The sequence below is a fragment of the Protopterus annectens genome, chromosome 14.part0 (assembly GCF_019279795.1).
Source record: "Protopterus annectens isolate FY-2018-M chromosome 14.part0, PAN1.0, whole genome shotgun sequence".
In the NCBI taxonomy this organism is placed as follows: Eukaryota; Metazoa; Chordata; order Ceratodontiformes; family Protopteridae; genus Protopterus; species Protopterus annectens.
This window is the reverse complement of record NC_056748.1, coordinates 849,698,905-849,716,050: the sequence shown is the minus strand read 5'-3', so window position 1 is coordinate 849,716,050 and position 17,146 is coordinate 849,698,905. Positions and strand designations below refer to the sequence as shown.

At 38.7% G+C, this 17,146-nt stretch overlaps 1 protein-coding gene across 1 annotated transcript in view; it reads left to right on the top strand.

Annotated features, from left to right (window-relative positions):
• Positions 1 to 615: 615 nt before the first annotated feature.
• The window catches only part of LOC122789291 (phospholysine phosphohistidine inorganic pyrophosphate phosphatase), a 1,206,440-nt gene continuing 1,189,909 nt past the window's right edge, over positions 616 to 17,146 (top strand). Inside the window, exon 1 of the mRNA XM_044056603.1 lies at positions 616 to 832. Within this exon, the coding sequence (XP_043912538.1) occupies positions 711 to 832 (122 nt within the window). The 5' untranslated portion in view covers positions 616 to 710. The remainder of the gene's footprint in view (positions 833 to 17,146) is intronic.

Genomic DNA, 17,146 nt, shown 5'->3' with positions numbered 1-17,146 from the left:
CTAAAGAAAAGAAAGAATAGCATACAGCAGCTTACAGTGTATTAATACAAGAGGGACAAAATGACCGGGCAATTTGCGACCGGGGAGCAGATAGGATTGCCACCTCTTCAAATACCCAAAATGGGACATTTTCTGTAAATAGAGATTTTGCAGGACAAAACATACTCACGGCTAGTGCAAAGGACAGAACTTTAGTTTTTTGCCAAAATAAAAGCTTATTCTTGTAGTATTTGAGTTGCTTGTGCTATTTCATATAACATTTAGGTGCTTCAGATATAAAATAACTTTTATGCAACATTTTGTCCTAAAATCTCAGGACAATTGCTATTTTTTTTTTAGTTTTTCTTGCAGGACACAACTATCCAATGAGGGACTGCCCCTCGCAACCCTACAGAGTAGATAGAAAATTATGTTTTGTACTCACACTTTTAAGTGTTGCCCCTCCTTTCCTACCTTACATTTAAAAACATCTTTACAAGTTAAGGTGCCTCACTAAGTCAATGGTGCTGAGAGATTCCCAGAAGTATGTACTTAGTTCAGTACACAGAAATTGTCGGGCCACACCTCCGTTTGCTACGCATGCCCTTAGGTCGCTGTTGTACTTGTCCAGTTGCATTATATTTGATCATCAGGACCAGTTGTTGCTGGCTGCTGCAACTATAAAAACTACACTTCCCAGAAGACATTATTGCTGCGGACTGGAAGAGATCATGGCTGAGTGGTTGGATAGCGTGAAGTCTGTCAAAGGAATTTTGCTTGATGTATGTGGCGTTCTGTATGACTGTGGGGGAGACGGCATAGTTATTCCTGGTTCAGTGGAGGCTGTTACACGGTAATTATGAAAACTTTTGTGAGGGCAATATGTGAATTTGGAAGAGGCAACAGACAGGGTGCTTGGTTTACAAGAAGCCCTGATGGGGTAGAGGGGGTGGGACGGCTGGTTGTGAACTTGATGTAAAATTATTAATAAAGTGTATGCAACATACCTCTCAAGTCTCCCTTATTTGGCCTCAACTTTTTGCCATATCCCTCATAATTATTTTGTTTTTTGATAAATTATTGAGGATGACAGTCAGTCAGTACTGACAGCGTGCCTCTCCAGCTGTACGGATTTTTGAAGAATGTCTGGATTTTTGCGTCATATTTTTGGTCTGTTTCTCATAAATTGTGGTTTTCTGGCAAATCATAAGCAAAAACATTGATGACTGAAGTCAGAAAATAATGGCAGACGTTTGAGTCATTGACTTCATACCATTCAGAAAAATTCATATTAATACAAACTTAAGAGCAATATTTAAAAAAGTGTCCCTATTTTGGGGCCTTTGTCCCCCCATTATTTATGGCTTTGTCCAGACTTCTTGTTCTTAGAGGTTGAGAGGTATAACTGGCAGGCATTAGAGTGTCAAGCTTCTTATTGCCCGAAAAAATGCGTACTGATGAACCTGTTGCTCAGTCTGTTAACTTTTTTAAATGGTGTCCTTATTTTGTGACCCCCCCTCAGTATTCTGGCATTGTTCAGCAAAGGAGATGAAAGGCGTTGTTAATTAATATGCCTTTGTGTTATGTGTAAACTGTGCATCACAACATTGTTCAGGAAAATGCTTTGACAGGCGAGAACAATGCAAACACAGCGCTGAACTGATGTTAACAACCTACTAAAACATAGTCCGCCTCTGGAGACTGGTAGCCATTCAGTAATTTTGTTAAGAAAGTTATTCAGTTCTGCAAGTTTTAGTTTCCTTTTAATAGGGGAGCCTGAAGGTAGAGTCAGTTTCTGCTTTGAATATTGATTAGTATGTCCTTTGAATTTTGTACAGAATGCGCCCTTTGTGTGGCACATGCTGATGTTCACCATCAGTGCTACCAGCCTTTTCATGGTTTCGGTTCTTCATGGTTTTGTTTACTTAATATGCACGTCCTGCAGCTACGGACTAACTGGTAATAAGTGCACTTTTGGCAGAGGAGGCACAATTCTCAACCTGCCGTCTTCAGATCGGCGAACACAACATTTCATAATGAGAACAAGTGGGCAAAATGTGGAACACACAAGTAACTTCTAGGAAGCTCAAAGGTGGCTTATAGTTCGGGGCGTGAGCAAGTTTTAGTTTCATTACTACACAGATTCTGTCAGTGTTTGCTATTTATAGAAAGACAAGCGGGGACAGGCGCTTCACAACGTTAGCTACAGGACGGCAAAACTATGTGGTTTAGTATGAGGAACTATCTTTTCAGCTGTTTAAGTGGAACATTTATTATGAAAACAGACTTTGCGAGACAGTTCACAGCACTCAGCGCAGACTCCACATTCTCTGTTTATTATTGCAGTTAATGCTATGTTACACTTAGGCTTATAATAATATTATGGTGTTATTGTATCCAGGGACAGCATCATGCAAGTCCAAAGCTAGCTGCGACTGTGGGGATACCATAATGGGCAGGACTAACTAGAGTGGGTAGGACAACAATTTTGACCTTTTTGGCTACTGATTTAAAGAAATAAACTGTCATAAACCACTGTACATACATGTTGAGGAGTATTACACTCATACCTTTCAGCTGTCCAGACTTTCGCAGAATATTCATATTTTTGCCTCATATTTTTGGTCTTCTCCTCATAACATTTGTGGTTTCCTGGCAAATTATTGAGAATTGAAGTCACTAAATGTCGTACAAACGAGTTTAAGACTTCATATCCTATAGAAAATGCATGCTAACACAAATCGTGTTATATAACAGCAATATTTAAAACATAACTTAATTTGGGGATTTTGCACCCCATTGTTTTAGACGTCCAGATTTCTTGTGCTAAAATGATGTGAAGTATGTTTCCAATGACAGTCTGTAATTTCAGATTAGTGCCACTTTTTAAACGAGACATGGGAGGTGCTTTGAGTATGTTACAGTAAGGCAGTACCATATGCAACATCTCAAAGAACAGAATATTTCATAGTAGTTCTCAACTGTCCAGATTTTCACAGGCTGTCCACATGTTTGTCTCGCATTTTTAGTCTGTTCCTCATAAAAGTTGTGGTTTCTGGCAAGTAATTGAGAATTGAAGTCAGTGAATAATGATAGACATTTGAGTTTCAGATTTCATATCCTTCAGAAATTGTCTGCTAATGCAGCTTTCTAAGTTTATAAAAACAAGATGTAAAATCCATCCCTATTTTGGGCCTTTGGCCCACCATTATTTTTGTCTTTGTCAAGATTTCTTTTGCTAAGAGGTTGACCGGTATCAAAGTTCCAGTGAGATGTGCAGAGAGTTATGCTTTGCTTTCTGATCATAACCACATTATTATGTGCTTAAGACATGGATGCCAGGAAATTCACCCCAAGAGCAAAGTACTTACACAAGATCTACTGCCTACATTTGTCCGATATTGGTACAGCTCTTCCTGCCCCTTACTAACCGACAACCACTATTCATTATTTGTCAGAGCATTTTACCCATAACTGTTGATGCACAGCAGGATGTTAACCCATGAACAGCACTATATGACCAGTTCAGCAACTACTCCTCCACCACCCCCTTCTCCTCTGAAATCTGAGCCTGAGCTGACCTGAGTCGGACAGGTGGCAACGTGCTGCAACCTGGCTAGCATGCTATTGTTCCCATCATTACTTTGTAGAGTCATTGTGCTGCTGATGAGATGTTTTGTAAAATATTCTTTTTTCCTCCTTTGCATTATTCCTTTTAAGTCACTCATAACGCTGGAAGCTCAAGTATCCATTAAAGGTCACAAATAGGAAGTAATACAAGGCCTTTGTATCTTTTCTTTTGTTTTTTAAATAATTTATTGAAAATTTGTATACAAGAACAGGCATATTAAGGTAATCAAATAAAAAGTTACCCAAGAGTCTACATTAATTCTTACTATATACATTGCTAAAACTCATTAAACAGCCATAAAGATGTCATATAACATAGATTATAACATGTTATTTATACAAGTAAAATCCCTTGGAGTATAGTTATTTTCAAATAAATATTTCTTTAACAGACACTTCAAATTATTATTAAAAATCTGTATTTGTTTTATACTGATACTTTTTTCTTTATTTAACTAAATGTTTTTTTTTCCAGTTGTATTCCCAACTGGTTAAAAATCAGAATTGAACTATGAAGCTACTGTTTTAATAAGTGAACCTATAGCATGTTTCTAGGTCAGGAAATCCTAACCCACCATCTTCCCATTCACTTACATGATGTCCCAGAGATGGTATATGTTTGTTGGGGATGGGGCATAATAACTTTAAACAAAGGTTATATCTTCTGGTATTTAAGCCCTAACTTTGAGAGGATTTCTGTCTATACACACTGAGCAGAATGGAGGAGGGGCATTGACTACAACTCTGATCTGTGACAAGTATCCTGTTTTTTTTTTTGGCTTATTTATACTGGTTATTGCTTCTAGCAATTTATATATAGCAATTTTTATTGCCTGCTACATACTTTTTACTGTATTTTATTGCTATTAACTAATTTGCACGGGTAACTGATTTGTTTGCAGTTAAAAGCATTCTGTAGAATCTCCTTGCTCCTTTATCTGTTTAAAAACTTTCATTTTGTGGCTCACTGCTGTCATAAAGATTTCTGTAGTGTTTACTGTCTAAAAGAGTGTAGGCTAATAGCTTTATTATTGTTGGCGTTGTAGTTGCCCGCCCCTACTGTAAATTTGATCTGGGACACTCCTCCCATTCTGGTGTCATTAGCTCATTCTACCTAATACAGAGAGAACATCTGAGAAGGCCTTCTGTTCCTCCTTCCTCCCTTTCTTTAAAAAAAAATGCTTGAATCTCCTTGTGTTCTGACTGTGCTTCTCAAACATTTTGGAACTATAGAGTATATTTTAGTTGTTGTTGTTGTGTCTTTCGGCTTTTTCCGGTTAGGGGTCGCCACAGCGGAACTCCAGTCCGCTAATGATTGGCAGTAGATTTTTACGTGCCGAGTTGCCAGCCTTTACGCACAGCCTTCAACGAAGGTACGCCCATTCACGCATGTCTCCACACAGAAGAAGCTTTAGCTGAGAATCGAACAGGACAACATCTTACTATGAGGCGACAACGCTACCGCAGCACCACCAAGTATATTTTAGTGCATTTATTAAAACTGCATTTTCCTTAATATTGCTACAACTCAAGTGCTCTAGGTTGCACTGCATCTGAATTGTTTGTGTGTTTCAGCTGCTTTTCTGTATGTATAGACTTCTCTGTATATCTAGACTAGCTACTTATTCTACTGTATTACTGCCTCTTAAATCGTTTTTCAGTTGTGCACTTGCCTTGCTTTATTTAAAAAGTTTTAAATTGCTAATTTTATAGAGTTTTAATTGCATTTACTGTTTAGGACTACACACTCAAGTGCGTTAGCCTTTTCTGTGTTTATTTACTGTATTATTGCATTGTTTAGCCTGATTTAACCAAAAAAAATACTATCTTGTTTGCTCGTTTCCCACCTTTAGTAGCCAGTATAGTCCAGATTCCAGGCTTTGCTTGTCTCAGGACTTTATTTTCTGTGTTCAGAGTTATCCAGACCTTGCTGTGGTAGAGGGAAGTCCTACTGCTTACCAGTGGGAGTGGTGAGCATTGTACTGCCTATCTAACACTAGAGGAGTGGTTTCCAGCTCTGAAATTGTAATTTTATTAGCCTTTTTGGGCTGATTTCTATCCCTTTCAACGTTTTGGCTTACAAATGCATGTGTTTGCACATTTTTTGCATCGTGCAGCATTGCAAGGCTACTGTTAAACTATTCCAGGTGCCAGAAAATCTGCTCTTCAAATTTTCCCTTAGAACTAGCTGGTTTGTCAGTAGTAGCACTAAAATCTGAACCCCTGTGACTATCACTTGCTCTAGAACCTGCTGGAAAGCACTAGGAAGCCTAAAACTGATACAAGCACTCAACTCTCCTTGTCAATAAGGAAAAATTAATCGTAGGCACTAAACAGCCTATAATTGCAAAGTACCTTGCAAAGGTAAGGGAAAACCTGGTGAATGTGGGCATACTGGGGCAATGTGGCAACTGCCTCATGTACACAGACAACCCTCTCCTCCTACCACCCAAACTACAACCTGTGAGAGATGCGCTTACATAGCCAAACCGGAAGCAAAGCTCTCTCCAGCCAAGATTGTGCTAGACAGTCAAGAGGAGAAGGTTAACACTTGCACTACACCTCAAGCAACACATAGCCCTTCAAAACCCACACCATCAACACCCACACATAGCAACACTAAACCCACATATGCGGAGGCCCTTAACATTAACCTGACCAAGCAACAAGGACTTCCAAAGCTGAAACGCAAACACCAGTCACAACCAAGGTGACACATAGCTCACAACACCAGTGTGCCACATAGCTCACAACACCAGTGTGCCACCCAACAACAGCCCCTAAGGCAAGACAATGTACCCAACACTTTAGTCATAGGTGACTCTATAGTCAGGCACACTGATGTCCCACTCACCAGGCTGAACAAGGAGAAAACTACAGTCGGCTGCCTGTCGGGTGCCAGGATCCACCACATAACACATGCACTCAAGTCACTCCATAACAAGTACAAATATGAGTCTGTCATTGTCCATGTTGGAGTGAATGACTTGAGACGTACCTCCCTGGACTACATGAAAAGAGACATGGAAGAGCTCTCGGATCATGTGGCCCAGGCAGGTATGACCCTAGCCCTGAGTAGCATCCTACCTTCGCCCAGAATGATACCACAGTATAAGGACAAAATGATTGACTTCAACAAATGGCTAAGCTTGTGGTGTCATTCAAAGGGATCCAGTATCTGTCTGCCTGGGAAGACATGATCGACAAACCATGATGCTTTGCCAGAGATGGTCTGCACCTGTCACCCATGGGATTCAGGTTACTGGCTAAAGCTCTTGCCACCACTATAGTGCCTTTTTTAGGCAAGGTTCAAAGGACAAAAACCACCATTGTAACTGATACAAGCATGCAAAATCTGAAGGTAATGCTACTCAATGCTATAAGTCTAAACCTCAAAAATGCACTCTCTCGAGGCACTCCTAAAAATGAAGAACATCAATATCTGTGCAGAACTGAGACCTGGTTCAATGCTCCAGAGAGCGCCCCTGCAATACCAGGCTACAACTCTTACCACACTTTTCGGCCACCAAACCAAGACCAAAACACTAAAGGTGGGGGAGTGTCCATATTCACCATGGATATTCACACCTCCAGGCTAGTTGCCCAACACAATGCATCTGAAATTCTCCAGGTGCAATTAACACTAAGTAAGACTGCAATCCAAATTGTAGCTTGCTACATATCCCCCACCATGCCCCAAGATTCTCACTACACCTTTCTAAACATACTGGAAAATATTAAGATACAACCAAACACCCTAATAATGGGTGATTTCAACTACCCTGCCATTAACTTGGAAAACTACTCGGGTACCAACACCTTTTCCCAACAGTTCTTGGAATTCATAAATTCCAAATGCCCTGGATCAAGTAATCCATTGTCCCACCAGGGGCTCCAATATCCTAGACGTGGTCATTACCAACATGGAAGATAGATGCTCCACACCAGTGGTCACCCATTCACTGGTCAGGTCTGACCGTAAGCAAATCACCCTTGACATCCACATCCCACCCTCACCTCCCAGTAAGGAAACCTCCATAAAAAACTTCTCCAAAGCCAACTTCATGCTACTTAAGTCAAAGTGACAAACTTCATGGCACCCATGCAGATGGGATCTGAAAGTTCGACTGCTGAATCCTACACTAAGGCACTGTACGAGCACATCCACTCGTGCATGAATCGTGCCATCCCAAATAGAACCAATATGCTCTCCTCCAAAAAAGGAAGCCAATCTGGTGGTCCCCTGCCATAAACAAACTGTACAACAGAAGGAAGAAACTGTTTCAGAAAAGAGGAAAATCCTAGGATGTAAAAAACTCCCTTACCAGCCTCAGTAAGAAGCTGAGATCCTTCATAAAATCCTCAAAAGCTAGTTATGAAAATAAAATTGCCAAAGATTCCAAAGACAACAAGGCATTCTATAGTTATGTCAAGAATCTAAATGGCAATGCTCAGATCTGCTCTGAGCTACAACAGAATGGCATTAAATATACTAATCACAAGGATATTGACAATATCCTGGCAGATAGATTTTGTGCCAACTTCTCCCCCCTCTCACCCCCTAAAGGGCGCATTTCAATACCAAAAGATTGCCAAATTGTGGTAATCATGGCTACACAGGTAGAAACTGCACTCTCCAAAGCTAAGAATACAGCATCCATGGGACCAGATGACATCCCGGGGTCTATACCACATGAACTACAAAATGAACTGGCACCTCACCTAAGTGTCATGTTTAATCATAGCCTCACCTTCGGCTTCGTGAACACTGAGTACCGCACAGCTACAGTTATCCCACTCCACAAGGGGGGATCCACCTTGGATCCCGGGAACTACCATCCCATCAGTCTTGACAAGTCTGATCTGCAAAAGCATGGAACGCATTGTCATGGAACTTATAAACAAAGACATTGGCAACCTTCAAACATTAGACCCCACCCAGTTTGGGTTCATGAAGGGCCGATCTTGTCTCCTGAACCTGATTGACTTCTTCAAATCAGTCTCCAGAGCTGCGGACGAGGGTAAGGTGGTCCCCACACCCTATCTGGACCTCGCCAAGGCCTTCGACACCATCTCCCACTCTGGAATCATAGATAAACTTACTAAGCTGGGCATAAATCCCTACGTTACTCGATGGGTTGCCAACTGGCTTACTGACAGAACCCAGTCTGTAAAAGTAGCCGACTCCAAATCCAGCTCCAGACAAGTGACAAGTGGAGTACCTCAGGGTTCAGTCCTGGGACCACTCTTGTTTTGCATCTACTTCTCTGAATTACAGGCCAACACTAAGGGAGTCTGGCTAACAAAGTTCGCAGATGACTGCAAACTGGGAGCCATTATTGAATCCCCAAATGATGTGGATATTCTACAAAAGGGCCTTACAGAAACAGATGCTTGTTGCCAGTGCCATGGGCTCAAGCTTAATGCCAAGAAATGTGTAGTTATCCCCTTTGGGAAGAAACATGTATCCATGAATTACCACATAGGTGGCAGTACACTAAACACCGAAAGTGTGATGAGAGACTTAGGGACATAGGTGGACAGTGGTCTCACTTTCGATAACCACATTGCCACAACGGTCAGGAAATCCTTCTATGTGGCACACCTCATCACTAAGGGCTTTTCATCTAGAAAAAAGGAGGTCAGTGTCCCACTGTACTCATCCCTTATTAGATCCGTTATAGAGTATAACGCCCCATTTGGTATGTATCTCACAAGACATCTGCAACAGCTGGAAAGGCCACAGAAATACCTCACTAAAAGAATCACAGCCCTAAAGCAGATGCCATATGCTGACTGTCTAAAAAAACTCCAACTATACTCTGTGGCATATTGTCTACTCAGAGGCGATGTCTGCTTAACATGCAAAGCGATGTCAAACCCTGAGCTGTTGGACATGCTCCACTTAAAGAAATCCCCATCTCTCAGAGCCACACGCTCCAGTGATCTAAACCTTATCCATCACAATGAACAAAACATGCTGGAAGGATAGGTTCCTGACCCAGAGACTCCCCATATTATGGAATAGACTGCCCATACATGTCAAGCAGAGCGCCTTCTTGGCCCTCTTCAAATGGAACCTTGATGACTGGATGGGAGATAGGAAATTCACCCCGGGGATCATGTCAGTCGCCTTGCCAGACAGGGGTCCAGGGAAGTAAATATTGTGGGAAGAAATATCCAGGGAATTGTTATGGCTAGGCTTGTATAGGCCCTAGGGCCGATAGCCTAGTACCAATTTATGAACCTATGAAATGTTGTTTTTAAATTGTTTAATGTGTTCTTTAAAAGGAACTAAAGATGTTGTCTGTCTACTGTGAAGTATTTCAAGTAAAATACGTTTTTTTATTAAAATCAACTTATCATCCATAGAAAAGAATAATTATTCCATTTATTTGTTTTTGTTTTAATATCATCTAAAATGTTTTTATAATTTATTGTTGCTATTACTATACAATCAAGAGTAAGAGTAGCCACTAAATATTTACGTTCTTTTTACTTCTTTCGGCTTTTCCCGGTTAGGGATCTCCACAGCGGATCACATTTCTGCTCATGATTGTCACATTTAAATTCACTCTTAGTTTCCATAAAGTAATTTAACTGTTTTAATCAATAAGGTGTTAGTTTTATTCTTACTGAACTTTACACTTGAAATTAATTTAAATATTTTAATTTTTTATATATTGGTTAGTGAAGAATCAATTTTATCCCAATAATTTTTCTTTATTTAACTAAATGGTTTCTTGCAGTTGTGTTTCCAAATGGCTGAAAATCAGAAGTATATTGATCTTTTGTTTTAAATCTTAGTATTTTGTTAAGTTTTAAGTAATTTAGCGTGACAGTCAACAACCAGAAAAAATAGTAAAGGGGACAAGGGACATCCTTATTTTGTATTCTAGCTTATTTTATTGTCTGAGCAATAAAATATCTTAATATATGAGAATGAATTTTGATAAAGATGATGCAAAATTACTTGGACATTTGTATAGTTCTTATACTTTAGTTAAATTACACCAGTTTATTGAACTGAAGGATTTATAAAGCTAATTACAGATATTGCTTATTGTTATTAGCATGATCTGTTAATATAGTTATTCTTCTAATGTCCTATTTAATATAAAGCCAGCTTAGTCTTCTTGTATTAAAGTAGGTAATATATATTTTAATCTCTTGCCAAGGATTGACATAATTTTATAATCAACACTGATATAGATCTACAAAAAGAGACTGGAGATGGATCTTTATCCTGTCTTAAGGTATAATTATTGTATATTTCCATAATGGAGGTGCGCTAAATGTAATTTTAATTCTGTGAATACTTTCTGTAAAAGAGATGAAGCATTGTGAGGCAATAAAATATCATTCAAAATGAAGCTATCATTACTCAAAATGTTATTTCCTTCAGCCTTTTAATGTGTACCTCTGTTTCTGTTAAAGAAATGTTTTTTTTTAATTTTACTTACATGCCTCAAGATATATTTTGGATATTCTTATTTAAGATGCCATCAGTTGCTTTTTTCATTTTCTGCATTATTATTCTGTGCATTAACTTTCTCTTAGTGTTTCTTCCACATTTGTATATTTCCTGTTATTACTACCAGGGGTAAACATACTGTTGATATGATTAGATCTTGCTATCATTTTGGATCTAAGCGCTAACTTGTGTAAATCTTAAGAGACAGAGAATATGAATATAACATAACTTGTTTAAACTTATGGAAACCTTATTCTGCAGGATCTCCTAAAACTCTGAATTCATTTTTATCACTTTTAATAAAGTTTTTCGGCTTTTCATTGTTAGGGGTTGCCACAGTGGAACTCCGATTCGCTAAAGATTGGCAATAGGCCCTTTTCTACTTTTTTTATTTTAACTTTATTTTATTAATCTTATTTTGCCTGTTATTCTTTCCAGTTTCAGTAATTCTTTATTGCATTGCTTCTTCTTGTTGTAATACCAAACTTGCTGTCTAAATATGTTTTTATCGAGTTGTATAGAATTTCATCAGAAACTTCGCCGTTATTACTGCAGTCTAACAATGTACTTAGTAGGCATGAGCACACTTGTTTTAATTTTATATTTTAGGGAAAGTATAGATCTCAGTGAGTGGGAGGCTCTGTTAGAGGATAGAGAACTGTGTTAGTAGAATTTGCTGAGTACCACACACTCCTCAGGATATGATAGAATAACTGTTAGCCTACTGACATTTGAGAAGATCAAGGATCTGGGTACCAGATATTTTTATTGATTTATATGTTTCATTGCAGGGCAACATCAGTAGGATTGTAAGATATGCTACAGATTATAATTTACATTTTTTTTAATTTTTAATGTTTGAATTAACTGATTAAGTTTGTTATTAGCATAATTTGGCAATTCTTATTTGTCTTTTTGATCAATATTTTGACTATTTTAAAGTTATTTAAAATTTCCTGTTTTTTATGTTTACCATTCTGATGAAGTTCTAGCTGAATGAAATGAAAGTGCTAAATCTAATATAAAGTGAGCTTGGTACATGCCTCACTGATATATATTTTCTTTCTTATAAAAAGGTATTTTGATGAATTAACATGATTTTGCATCATTTACCGTGACTATCAGTTAAAATCTTAATAACAAATGCGTGATAAGACCTTTTCAATGTAGAACTGTAAGGAACATGGACTTTTTTAAAACTCAAAATGAGGACTGTTCCTTGTAAGGAAGTGCACTTCAGAAGTTTGCAAATAAGTCTATCCTGTCAAGATAAAGTCTTGACAAGTGACAACCATATCTGTTATACACTCTTTGTAAAAATAGTTTAAAGTATATAATTTACATTGAGAAATAAGGAAGAGAAAAAAGTGAAAGATTGTGTGTAAATGTACTGCTACATATGAGTCAGCATTCAAAAACAAATCATGAGTTGTGTGTGATTGCATACCTTTCTTCCACTGACCTTATTCTGTGCTCCATGCCTCTCAACTTCTTAGGGCAAGAAATCTGGACAAACCCTAAAATAATTGGGGCCAAACACCCAAAACATAGACAGATTTTAAATAATGCTCTTGTAGATAAAAAAAAAAATGCTAAAATAGCAGGATTTATGTTTACATGCATTTTCTGAAGGCTATATAAAGTCTAAATGCACCTTTTTAATTAGTGATTTCAATCCTCTGTGATTTGCCAGAAAAACACAAATTTTACGAGGAACAGACAAAAAATATGAGACAAAAATATGGACATTCTGCAAAAATCTGGAAAGTTGAGAGGTATGTTGTGCTCTGCTCATGTTTCAAGCAAGGAACTTATTTCTACAAGAAAATAAGTAATTCTGGACATATAGATGAGCATTCACTAAAACAAAAACAGAGTATAAGATAGGTGTTTGAATGTTTAGCAAACAGGAAGGTGCATCATGGAAGCCCCTCCCTCTTATTGTGCCGTAAAAAGTCAGAGTGATTATATAACTTGTTTTTTTATCTTAAGCTTCTAAAGCATTCTAAATTGATATTTATTACTTAAAATGATTGAAAGAACTAGTGCTTAGTGTTGCATAAATATTTATATTACTGGAAACTGCCAAACCTGTGAAATGCATATTAATGAGGCAAAATCTGCTTAGCAAATGTGAGATCACTTAAAGCAAAGGTTTGGAGATAGTAATGCAGTATTTTGAAAGAAAACAATCTAAATTGCTGTGAAACAGTTTATTTCTACAAGAAGGAAAAATGCAAAAATGCTAAACAAACATGTTTTACACATTAAGGTGACATATATCAGTAGAATAAACTTTATGCATTTGAATAAAATGTGTTAAAACAAGGAAGAAGACTTTTATCTAGGGCAGAACTTTCCAAACAATATGCGTTGTATAAACCCTGTTCGAAAGAATAAAGGACTCCTCTTGACAAGCTGTGTTTATATTTGTTAACCAATTAAAGGATTAATATTTGTTTATTTATTTCATTTGTTTACCGGGTAATGTCCAACTGGGCATGGGCCCATTTTCAGCGAAGGCTCGGGGAGAAAAGCTCCAGACATACATGTACATAATTACTTACATGTAGTTAACAGTACTGAACAATTAAGGTGTGTGTGTGTGTGTGTTATATAATATATATATATATATATATATATATATATATATATATATATATATATATAAAATGTTATTAACATTTGAACAAAGAAAAAATAAAAAAAATCAGTATAGTAACAACTAAATATCGCACTTCACAAATTTAAGTTAAATGGTACAGTTTTAGATGAATATTAACAGCCTATCTAGTGGTGAGTACAGTGTAATACATTCTGTCAGGAAGAGCACTGTAGTTGTAAGACAAAGCAGAATTTGTTTTCCAAATGCTAACTGAGATAGAGGGATGAACCTAGTTAGGAAAGATAGATAATAGTTATAGCTGTGAGGAAGAAGCTGGAATAGGGTGATGGAAAGGGTGATGAGATGGTGATGAAAGGGGAGGTGGGTGGCCTAGCCAGGAGTGTGGCATGAGCAGAGCCAGTGTTTAGCTAGATGTTCCTTGAGCAGGTGTTTGAATTCATGAATGCTAGGGTTTTTAGCTATCGATCGAGGGAGGGTGTTCCAGAGTTTGGCAATTTTATGGGAGTAGAGGGCAGTGCCTTGTGTGTTCTGGGGTTGGGTAATCTTTAGCAGTAGCTTATTTGAGGATTTTTAGTAATCTAATATTGTTGTTAGTTTGGATTAGACTGGTGAGTGCTGGGCAGTCATTTGAGTTGGGTATTATTTTGTGGGCTGTGGACAGTTGGTTTAGTGTTAGAAGGTTTGGGAGTTCTAACCATTTGAGTTGTGTGAGTACTGAGCAGTAGTGGGTTCTGTAGGGGTGGCCAGTAGCGAATTTGGCAATTTTGTTGTAGCATGATTTAAGATTATTTAGGTCTGATTTACAAATGTTTGTAAATACTTGGGAGCCTAGAGGAGAGTGGAGACTAGTTGTGTGCGGGCAATGGCTAGTCTGGCACTGTCTGTAAGGTAAGGTTTAATTCGATATAGAGTACCTAGTTTAGAGAAGACTTTTTTGATGGTGAGGGAGATGTGGGTATTGAACCTTAGGTTTTCATCAACTGTGACACCTGTAAGTTTGGTTTGTTTAGTGGGTTATATTTTGGTTCCGTTTGTGGAGAGTATTGAAAGAAGGGTCAGACATGTTTTGGGTTTATTATAACTGAAAACAACTAACTTGGTTTTGTTAGGGTTTAGTATGAGCTGATGGTTAGTGAGGTAGTTTTCTATGTTCTGTAAGGATTTTTGCATTGTAGATTGTAGATCCTGGGGTGTGGGGGCTGAGCAGATTAGTGTAGAGTTGTCCACGTACTGGACTATGGAGGCTAGTTGGGTTGCAGATCTGAGGTCATTGGTAAAGAGTAGGGGTCCAAGTATAGAGACTTGGGGTACGCCAACATTGGTAGTAGGAGAGATAGAGTGTTCCCCCTCTTGGCGGTCTGCTGATGGTTAGAGAGATAACTATGGAACCAGGACAGGGCTGGAGAGTTAAAGCCAAGGGATGATAGTCTCACACTGAATCCTACTACATAAACTATGTCAAAGGCTTTTGACATGTCAAGAAATATAGAGGAGACCATTTACCTGTCATTACTGAGACCCTGTATGGTGTTTGTGAAAGATAGTAGGGCAGTGCTGGTACTGTGTTTTGGTCCAAAGCCGTGTTGAATGGGGGGGGGGGTGATTTAAGAGGTGGGTGAGGAGTTGGGAGTGAATGCATTTTTCTAAGATCTTTGCTAAAGGTGAGAGGATGGCTATGGGATGGTAATTGGTTAGATCTTTAGAGGGCCTCCTTTGTGCAGTGGAATGATGTGAGATATTTTCCATAGATGGGGGATATAATGTTCAGAGAGAGAGAGAGAGTGATTGATCAATATTGATACGGGATAGGCAATTGAGGGGCAGTAGTTTTAAGGAATTCATTGGGTAGTTGGTCAGCAGCTAGACAGCAGGGTTTGAGCTTGGAAAGCGATTTTATGTATTTAGCTTGGATTGTGGAGAAGGGGGTGGGGAAGTCAGACGAGGGATTGGGTATGTTGAGAGGTTGAGCAGTCTGACTACCAAGAAGTGAAGGGATTGACTTAATAAAGTGGGCACTGAATTGTGTAGCTATAGGGACAGTAGTGTTGGAGGTGTCCGGGGGGGGGGGATTGGGGTATATCCTGGGTTGAGAAGATTGCTAATGTTTTGCCAAAACTTTTTGGGGCTGCATTGGAGTTTTCTTTATTTTGACATGAGAGGAAGTAGTTTTTCTTGTCTGTTTTTATCTGTCTCTTAGCCTGGTTACAGAGCTGTTGATATATTGTGAAGAATGACTTTAGAGTTGAAACATCTTGTCCAAGCTTTCTTATACATTTTTCATAACAAAACAGTATCAGTTACACATTAAGTGCTCTCTGCAGTTCTCTCAAACCAGCCCATTCATCTCCCAGTTTTCTGTTAAAGCCATCCAAGTAAAGGACATCTTTTACTTCAGGTGGGTATGTGAAGACAACTGAGACATAGAAAAACTCATGCTCTGAAGAAAACAGATCAGTTCTTTTTCTTCAAAACAAAAAAATTAAAGGCCTGCTTATAACTAAACCAGGGAATTTGAACTTGCAGCCTATAAATATATCAAAAAAGGCTTCCACACTTGCAGACATGCACCTAAAATCTCAAGGACAAGGGAAGGACGGGAGGTGGCGGTCCCTAGTAGGCTAAGTCAAGCTGCCCACATAACGGATAACAGAGTCACTTCCTTTATTTACATTGTGTGGGCACTGGATGGGTGACTTTATGCCCCCATCCATTACCTTGTGCTCAACAAAATGCAGAAGCCTACTAACACTTGTACTGTAAGATGCTGATTACTGATAATGTGTGGACAAATCATCAGAAGTGAAGATTAAAGGTAAGACAAGCTGTCCTATAAAGCACTATTTCCCTGTAACACTGGAGAAAAAAGAAGTCATGTACTCACCATAACGTTCCATCTGTGTTGTCCATTTTCATGCTTCCTCAGCAGTTGGGTTCAGATCTGACCCCCTGATCTGACTGAGCCGTTATTTCAGCTCATGGCCACTAAAAAGCTCTCAAGCTCCTCCCTTACCCATAATGCACCAACCCCTAACATACCTCAGATTGCTTGTTGGCTGACATAATTTAAGAAATCTCATCATAATATTTCTGACAGAAGAAGCCATTACCTTGAGCTCAACATAAGGAAAGATTAGTTGTGTACAATTTTACCATAACCATAGATGGCATTCTCTTCTCTGTTGCAATATTCTTAGATGAGGGAGTTGCCTGCCACAATGACCTGATGTCAGCCAATATACAAAAGACTTTTACTACTCACTGAGACATGCTGGGCTTAGGTGTGAAGGTTGTTTGTAAATACTGAGAAGGGTAGGAGACCTTCTATGGAACCTTGGGGAATTCCAAGGGTCGCAGAAAGAAGGGGTGACATATTTTGTTGTCAGTGTACTGCTTGCTGGTGCCCAGATAATTAGTCCTGGAACCAGGGAAGAGTAGAC